This window comes from Pseudophryne corroboree, assembly GCF_028390025.1.
Source record: "Pseudophryne corroboree isolate aPseCor3 chromosome 3 unlocalized genomic scaffold, aPseCor3.hap2 SUPER_3_unloc_11, whole genome shotgun sequence".
NCBI lineage: Eukaryota > Metazoa > Chordata > Amphibia > Anura > Myobatrachidae > Pseudophryne > Pseudophryne corroboree.
Window position 1 is genome coordinate 1299087 of NW_026967499.1, and position 9837 is coordinate 1308923.

Below are 9837 nucleotides of genomic sequence, written 5' to 3' on the forward strand. Positions count from 1 at the left end.
CACCTCTAGTAATCCCACATGATCTCAGTGTTACCTAAATGTATGCACAGGCGATGTTATTTCTCTAACGTCCTAGTGGATGCTGGGGACTCCGTCAGGACCATGGGGAATAGCGGGCTCCGCAGGAGACAGGGCACATCTAAAAAAGCTTTTAGGTCACATGGTGCGTACTGGCTCCTCCCCCTATGACCCTCCTCCAAGCCTCAGTTAGGTTTTTGTGCCCGTCCGAGAAGGGTGCAATCTGGATGGCTCTCTTAAAGAGCTGTTTAGAAAAGTTTTTTTTAGGTTTTCATTCAGTGATTCCTGCTGGCAACAGGATCACTGCAATGAGGGACTTAGGGGAGAGATCTCCAACTCACCTGCGTGCAGGATGGATTGGGATCTTAGGCTACTGGACACTGAGCTCCAGAGGGAGTCGGAACACAGGTCAGCCTGGGGTTCGTACCGGAGCCGCGCCGCCGATCCCCCTTACAGACGCTGAAGAAAGACGGCGGAACGGAGGTCCGGAAACAGGCGGCAGAAGACTTCACAGTCTTCATGAAGGTAGCGCACAGCACTGCAGCTGTGCGCCATTGTTGTCACACGGCTCACTGACATAGTCACGGAGGGTGCAGGGCGCTGCTGGGGGCGCCCTGGGCAGCAATATAAGTACCTATTTGGCAAAAATAAATACATCACATATAGCCATTAAGGCTATATGTATGTATTTTAACCCAGGCCAGTTCTTAAAAACCGGGAGAAAAGCCCGCCGAGAAAGGGGCGGAGCTTATTCTCCTCAGCACACAGCGCCATTTTCCCTCACAGAAAGGCTGAGGGGAAGGCTCCCATGCTCTCCCCTGCACTGCACTACAGAAACAGGGTTAAAACAGAGAGGGGGGGCACTGATTTGGCGATATAAATATATATTAAATGCTATAAGGGAGGAACACTTATATAAAGGTTGTCCCTGTATAATTATAGCATTTTGGTGTGTGCTGGCAAACTCTCCCTCTGTCTCCCCAAAGGGCTAGTGGGTCCTGTCCTCTATCAGAGCATTCCCTGTGTGTGTGCTGTATGTCGGTACGTGTGTGTCGACATGTATGAGGAAAATGTTGGTGAGGAGGCGGAGCAAATTGCCTGTAATGGTGATGTCACTCTCTAGGGAGTCGACACCGGAATGGATGGCTTACTTGTGGAAGTACGTGATCATGTCAACACGCTGCAAGCCGGTTGACGACATGAGACGACCGGCAAACAAATTAGTACATGTCCAGGCGTCTCAGACACCGTCAGGGGCTTGTAAAAACGCCCATTTACCTCACGGACACTGACTCCAGTGTCGACGGTGAAGAAACAAACGTATTTTCCTTTAGGGCCACACGTTACATGTTAAGGGCATGAAGGAGGTGTTACATATTTCAGATACTACAAGTACCACAAATAAGGGTATTTTGTAGGGTGTGAATAAACTACTTGTAGTTTTGCCTGAATCAGATAAATTAAATGAAGTGTGTGATGATACGTGGGGTTCCTCCGATAGAAAGTTATGGGCGGTATACCCTTTCCTGCCAGAAGTAAGGGCGAGTTGGGAAACATACCTTAGGGTGGATAAGGCGCTCACACGCTTATAAAAACAAGTGGCGTTACCGTCTCCAGAAACAGGCCGCCCTCAAGGAGCCAGCTGATAGGAAGCTGAAAAATAGCCTAAGAAGTATATACACACATACTGGTGTTATACTACGACCAGCAATCGCCTCAGACTGGATGTGCAGCGCTGAGGGGGCTTGGTCGGATTTCCTGACTGAAAATTTTGATACCCTTGACAGGGACAAGATTTTATTGTCTATAGAGCATTTTAAGGATGCATTTCTATATATGCGTGATGCGCAGAGGGATATTTGCATTCTGGCATCAAGAGTAAATGTGATGTCCATATCTGCCAGACGAAGACACGACAGTGGTCAGGTGAGGCAGATTCCAGACGGCACATGGAAGTATTGCCGTATAAAGGGGCGGTCCATCGGACCTGGTGGCCATGGCAACAGCTGAAAAATCCACCTTTTGTTACCCCGAGTCACATCTCAGCAGAAAAGGACACAGTCTTTTCAGTCTCAGTCCTTCGTCCCCATACGGGCAGGCGGGCAAAGGCCAGTCATATCTGCCCAGGGGTAGAGGAAAGGGAAGACAGCCCATTCCCAGGAACAGAAGCCCTTCACAGCTTCTGCCAATGTCCGCAGCATGACGCTGGGGCAGTACAAGCGGACTCAGGTGCGGTAGGGGGTCATCTCAAGAGTTTCAGCACGCAGTGGGCTCACTCGCAAGGGGACTCCTGGATCCTACATGTAGTATCCCAGGTGTACATTGGAAATTCGAGACGTCTCCTCCTCACAAGTTCCGGAAGTCTGTTTTACCAACGTCTACCTCCGACAGGGAGGCAGTATTGAAAACAATTCACAGGCTGTATTCCCAGCAGGTGATAATCAAAGTACCCCTCCTACAACAAGGGTGGGGGTATTATTCCACACTATATTGTGGTACTGAAGCCAAACGGCTCGGTGAGATCTGAAATATTTGAACACTTACATACAAGCGTTCAAATCAAGATGGAGTCACTCAGAGCAGTGATAGCGAACCAGGAAGAAGGGGACGATATGGTGTCACTGGATATCAGGGACACTTACCTACATGTCCAAATTTGCCCTTCTCACCAAGGGTACCTCAGGTTCGTGGTACAGAACTGTCACTATCAGTTCAGACGCTGCCGTTTGGATTGTCCACGGCGCCCCGGGTCTTTACCAAGGTAATGGCCGAAATGATGATTCTTCTTAAAAGAAACTTGGACGCTTTCCTGATAAGGGCAAGGTCCAGAGAACAGTTGGAGGTCGGAGTAGCACTATCTTTAATAGTTCTACGACAGCACGAGTGGATTCTAAATATTCCAAAATCGCAGCTTTTCCGAGGACACGTCTACTGTTCCTAGGGATGATTCTGGACACAGTCCAGAAAAAGGTGTTTCTCCCAGAGGAGAAAGCCAGGGAGTTATCCGAGCTAATCGGGATCCTCCTAAAACCAGGAAAAGTGTCAGTGCATCATTGCACAAGAGTCCTGGTAAAAATGGTGGCTTATTACGAAGCAATTCCATTCGGCAGATTTCACGCAAGAACTCTTCAGTGGGATCTGCTGGACAAATGGTCCGGATCGCATCTTCAGATGCATCAGCGGATAACCCTATATCCAAGGACAAGGGTGTCTCTCCTGTGGTGATTACAGAGTGCTCATCTTCTAGAGGGCCACAGATTCAGAATTCAGGATTGGATGCTGGTGACCACGGAGGCCAGCCTGAGAGGCTGGGGAGCAGTCACACAGGGAAAACATTTCCAGGAAAGTGTGATCAAGTCTGGAGAATTTCTCTCCACATAGATGGAGCTAAGAGCAAAATTATAATGCTCTAAACTTAGCAAGACCTCTGCTTCAAGGTCAGCCGGTATTGATCCAGAGGGATAACATCACGGCAGTCGCCCACGTAAACAGAAAGGGCGGCACAAGAAGCTGGAGGGCAGTGAAAAAACTGCAAGGATTTTTCGCTAGGCGGAAAATCATGTGATAGCACTGTCAGCAGTGTTCTCTCCGGGAGTGGACGACTGGGAAGCAGACTTCCTCAGCAGGCATGACCTCCACCCGGGAGAGTGGGAACTTCATAGGGAAGTTTTTCCGCATGATTGTGAACCATTGGCAAAGACCAAAGGTGGAAATGATGGCGTCCCGCCCGAACAAAAAACGGGACAGGTATTGCGCCAGGTCATGAGACCTTCAGGCGATAGCTGTGGATGTCCTGGTAACACCGTGGGTGTAACAGTCGGTGTATGTGTTCCCTCCTCTGCTTCTCATAACCAAGGTATTGAGAATTATAAGACATAGAGGAGTATGAACTATACTCGTGACTCCGGATTGGCCAAGAGGGACTTGGTACCCGGAACTTCAAGAGATGCTCACAGAGGACTAAGGGCCTGGGGAGCTAAGAAGGGACTTGCTTCAGCAGGTACCATGTCTATTCCAAGACTTACCTCGGCTGCGTTTGACGGCATGGCGGTTGAAAGCCGGATCCTGAAGGAAAAAGGCATTCCATAAGAGGTCATACCTACCCTGGTCAAAGCCAGGAAGGCGGTGACCGCACAACGTCATCACCACATGTGGTGAAAATATGTTGCGTAGGTGAGGCCAGAAAGGCCCCACGAAGAAATTCAACTAGGTCGATTTCTACACTTCCTGAAAACAGGAGTGTTTTGAGCCTAAAATTGGGGTTCTTTAAGGTTTTAAGTTTCGGCCCTGTAGAATTTCTTCCGGAAAGAATTGACTTCAGTTCCTGAAGTCCAGATTGTCAAGGGAGTATTGCATATACACCCCTTTTTGTGCCTCTAGTGGCACCGTGGGATCTCAACATAGTGTTGGGATTCCTTAAAATCATATTGGTTTGAACCGCTCAAATCTGTGGATTTGAAATATCTTACATGGAAAGTGAACATGCTGTTGACCAATATCTCACATGGACAGTGACCATGCTGTTGGTCCTGGCCTCGGCCAGGCGATTGTCAGAATGGGCGGCTTTGTCTTACAAAAGCCCATATTTAATTTTCCATTCGGACAGGGCAGAACTGGGACTCGTCTCCAGTTTCTTCCTAAGGGGGTGTCAGGTTTTCACCTGAAACAACCTATTATGGTGCCTGCGGCTACTAGGGACTTGGAGGACTCCAGGTTACTAGACGTTGTCAGGACCCTAAAAATATATATATATATATAGTTTAGGACGGCTGGAGTCAGAAAGTCTGACTTGCTGTTTATATTGTATGCACCCAACAAGATGGGTGCTCCTGCGTCTAAACAGACGATTGCACGTTGGATCTGTAGCACAATCCAACTTGCACATTCTGTGGCAGGCCTGCCACAGCCTAAATCTGTAAAGGCCCACTCCACTAGGAAAGTGGGCGCATCTTGGGCGGCTGCCCGAGGGGTCTCGGCATTACAACTTTGCCGAGCAGCTACGTGGTCAGGGGAGAACACGTTTGTAAAATTTTACAAATTTGATACTCTGGCTAAGGAGGACCTGGAGTTCTCTCATTCGGTGCTGCAGAGTCATCCGCACTCTCCCGCCCGTTTGGGAGCTTTGGTATAATCCCCATGGTCCTGACGGAGTCCCCAGCATCCACTAGGACGTTAGAGAAAATAAGAATTTACTTACCGATAATTCTATTTCTCGTAGTCCGTAGTGGATGCTGGGCGCCCATCCCAAGTGCGGATTGTCTGCAATGCTTGTACATAGTTATTGTTACAAAAATCGGGTTATTACTATTGTTGTGAGCCATCTTTTCAGAGGCTACTTCGTTTTGTTATCATACTGTTAACTGGGTTCAGATCACAAGTTGTACGGTGTGATTGGTGTGGCTGGTATGAGTCTTACCTGGGATTCAAGATCCTTCCTTATTGTGTACGCTCGTCCGGGCACAGTACCTAACTGAGGCTTGGAGGAGGGTCATAGGGGGAGGAGCCAGTACGCACCATGTGACCTAAAAGCTTTTTTAGATGTGCCCTGTCTCCTGCGGAGCCCGCTATTCCCCATGGTCCTGACGGAGTCCCCAGCATCCACTACGGACTACGAGAAATAGAATTATCGGTAAGTAAATTCTTATTATTACTGCACAGCCCATGTCACCTCTAGTAATCCCACATGATCTTTCAGTGTTACCTAAATGTATGCACAGGTAATGTTATATTACTGCACAGCCCATGTCACCTCTAGTAATCCCACATGATCTCAGTGTTACCTAAATGTATGCACAGGTAATGTAATATTACTGCACAGCCCATGTCACCTCTAGTAATCCCACATGATCTCAGTGTTACCTAAATGTATGCACAGGCGATGTTATATTACTGCACAGCCCATGTCACCTCTAGTAATCCCACATGATCTCTCAGTGTTAGTAACACTCCTTTCCAAGCTTCCTAGTATTATTTTAAAGATAAACATAAAAGCAATGCCAGAAATACAGTACTGGATACAATGTCTGTTACAGAATTATATATTGTACCATGTAACACCCTGGGTCTTGTCTACTCATTTTATAGTAATTTTCCAGTTTTGATCATGATATTTACCAGATTTTAATTGTTTTATGAAAATTCACATTTCCAAAATGTATTTTATTTCCAGCAGATCGACACACAAGCAGGAATATCTCAGAAGGACATCTAATATCATCCCCGGATTGTGAAATAAAAGATGACAGTAGACAGGATTCTCCAGGAACTAATCTCATTACCCCAATTATACATCCAGCTCTATCAGCTGATCCCTCTGATCCTGGGAAATGTTCTCCTGATCACTCTGATATTGGTGCATCTGTTACAGCTCTGACAGTAGATACAGTGTTTTCCTGTTCTATAGGTGCAACTTGTTTTACACAGAACACAAAGCTTATTGCACATCAGCCATCTAAGGCAGGTGAGAGACCATTTCCATGTTCTGAGTGTGGGAAATGTTTTGCACGGAAATCATTTCTTGTTATACATGAGAGAAGTCACACCGGAGAGAAGCTATTTTCATGTTCTGAGTGTGGGAAATGTTTTACATCCAAATCATATTTTGTCATACATCAGAAAACTCACATAGGTGAGAGTCCATTTACATGTTCTGAGTGTGGGAAATGTTTTACACGGAAATTACATCTTGTTCAACATGAGAGAAGTCACACCGGAGAGAAGCCATTTACATGTTCTGAGTGTGGCAAATGTTTTACACAGAAATCATTTCTTGTTATACATGAGAGAAGTCACACCGGAGAGAAGCCATTTACATGTTCTGAGTGTGGGAAATGTTTTACACAGAAATCATTTCTTGTTATACATGAGAGAAGTCACACCGGAGAGAAGCCATTTTCTTGTTCTGAGTGTGGAAAAGGTTTTTCACACAAGTCATATCTTGTTATACATGAGAGAAGTCACACTGGAGTGAAGCCATTTACATGTTCTGAGTGTGGGAAATGTTTTTCACTGAAATCGAATCTTGTTCAACATGAGAGAAGTCACACCGGAGAGAAGCCATTTTCATGTTCTGAGTGTGGAAAACGTTTTTCACACAAATCATGTCTTGTTACACATGAGAGAAATCACACCGGAGAGGGGCCATTTTCATGTTCTGAGTGTGGGAAATGTTTTGCACAGAAATCAACTCTTGTTATACATGAGAGAAGTCACACCGGAGAGAAGCCATTTCCATGTTCTGAGTGTGGGAAATGTTTTTCACAAAAGTCACAACTTGTTACACATGAGAGAAGTCACACTGGAGAGAAGCCATTTTCTTGTTCTGAGTGTGGGAAAGGGTTTATACAGAAATCACATCTTGTTAGACATGAGAGAAATCACACAGGTGAGAGGCTATTTTCATGTTCTGAGTGTGGGAAAGGGTTTATACGGAAATCACATCTTGTTACACATGAGAGACGTCACACAGGTGAGAAGCCATTTTCATGTTCTGAGTGTGGGAAAAGTTTTATACAGAAATCACATCTTGTTCAACATGAGAGAACTCACAGACGTTTGAAGCCATTTGCATGCTCTGAGTGATTAATAAATCAGCTCTTGTTGGACACAGTAGACATCACACAGGTGGGGAACCATTTTAATCTTCTGGATATACTCTTCTTCACCATTTCCCTGCAATGTTCCTTCAGGTTTTATCTTATGTCCTGTGTTTTTTTTACAATATACATGCTGCTACTGGGTGAAATAATAAGACGTCATGTCCTCCTTTACCTCTACTATGCAGATAACCTGTCTTTGCTCCAGGTACTGAAAACAATACCAATACTAAATGTCTAGCTGAGCTCCAGGTGTGGGTGACTCAGTCCTAGCGAAACAGGTCCATATGCTAATGCACGCCGACCCGCCTGTCTTCTGATTACCGTATATACTCGAGTATAAGTCAACCCGAATATAAGCCGAGGCACCTAATTTTACCACAAAAAACTGGGAAAAATGACTGACTCTAGTATAAGCCTAGGGTGGGAAATGCACGGTGCCAGGGGTTTTCATGCTCAGGGTGTCATGCTCGTTGCCAGGGATTTTATGCGGTAGGTGTTATGCTTGTTGTCAGGGGGTAATGTTTGTTTCTAGGGTTGTGCCCCCAGTGCCACATATACCCCCAGTGACAGATAAAAACATGCCCCCGTTGCTTTGCCCCCAGTATTTGTGCCCCTTCTTTGCCCCCAGTATTTGTGCCTCCTTTTTCATTGCCCACAGTAGTTATGACCCCTCTTTCTTTGCCCCAGTAGTTGTGGTGCCCCCTTTCTTTGCCCCCAGTAGTTGTTGTGCCCCCTTTGTTTGCCCCCTGTTACTGTGCCCCCTTTGCAGCTTACAAACATAAACACACACTAAAACAATACTTACCACTGCCCCGCTCCTGCTTCCCGACCGCTTCTTCTGCTGCTGCGCTGCTCCGCTCCGTCTGGCCGCCGCTCCATCTGTTCATCCGCTCCGTCTGGCCGCCGCTCCATCTGGATCCCCGCTCCGTCTGTTCATCCGCTCCGTCTGGCCGCCGCTCCATCTGGATCCCCGCTCCGTCTGGCCGCCGCTCCATCTGTTCATCCGCTCCGTCTGGCCGCCGCTCCATCTGGATCCCCGCTCCGTCTGGTCGCCGCTCCGTCTGGCCGCCCGCGCCGGCGCCCGCTTCCCCGCACCCGATCATCTCTATGGGAGAGACGTCATGACGTCTCTCCCATAGCAACGCCGCACAGACACTAGAGGTCAATAATGACCTCTAGTGTCTGTCCCTGGAGCCGGCTGCAGCGGACGCCCACACAGCCCACGGCGTCTGCTGCAGCCGTTGACTCGAGTATAAGCCGAGGGGGGCTTTTTCAGCATAGAAAACTGTGCTGAAAAAGTCGGCTTATACTCCAGTATATACGGTACTTCCTCCCACTCCTATCCAAGATTTTTCACGTGCTGCTCCCTTTCTCTGGAATTCCCTACCTCTCCCCCTCAGACTGTTACCAGCAGTACCAAGAATCTGCCATAATTCATTTGTGGTTGATCTGTTAGCTATGCAGCCCTGACCATGGAACCTGCTGCCTCGCACAGTCCAAGAGACCTCCACCCTGGAGACCACAAACAGACTGATGACTGTTACTCACATGTTTCATTAATGTTCCTTCACTTCCTAAATATACATCCCACATGCTGAGGTCTTTATTCTGTTCTACTTATTGCGTATCTTGTGCTCTGTGTAAATGTGAATGTAAAGTTCTGTGAGTGCTATTGGGAGCAAAGTGATGTATAAGTAACATTATTACTGGTGAGACTGACAGGAGTCAGATCTAGTTACACCATACGTTACATATACAGAAGGGGAAATGTATAAGTAACATTATTACTGGTGAGAGTGACAGGAGTCAGATCTAGTTACACCATACATTACATATACAGAAGGGGAAATGTATAAGTAACATTATTACTGGTGAGAATGACAGTAGTCATCTAGTTACACCATACGTTACATATACAGAAGGGGAAATGTATAAGTAACATTATTACTGGTGAGAATGACAGGAGTAAGATCTAGTTACATCATATGTTACATATACAGAAGGGGAAATGTATAAGTATCATTATTACTGGTGATAATGACAGGAGTCAGATCTAGTTACACCATACATTACATATACAGAAGGGAAATGTATAAGTAACATTATTACTGGTGAGAGTGACAGAAGTCAGATCTAGTTACACCATACGTTACATATACAGAAGGGGAAATGTATAAGTATCATTATTACTGGTGAGAATGACAGGAGTCAGATCTAGTTA

The 9837-nt window shown here is 46.4% G+C and overlaps 1 protein-coding gene across 1 annotated transcript in view; it reads left to right on the forward strand.

Moving 5' to 3' along the window:
* Positions 1-7686, forward strand: part of LOC134983268 (gastrula zinc finger protein XlCGF57.1-like) — a 47066-nt gene extending 39380 nt beyond the window's left edge. The window contains exon 6 of the mRNA XM_063948991.1: positions 6188-7686. Coding sequence (XP_063805061.1) covers positions 6188-7599 — 1412 coding nt within the window. The 3' untranslated portion in view covers positions 7600-7686. The remainder of the gene's footprint in view (positions 1-6187) is intronic.
* Positions 7687-9837: the final 2151 nt, after the last annotated feature.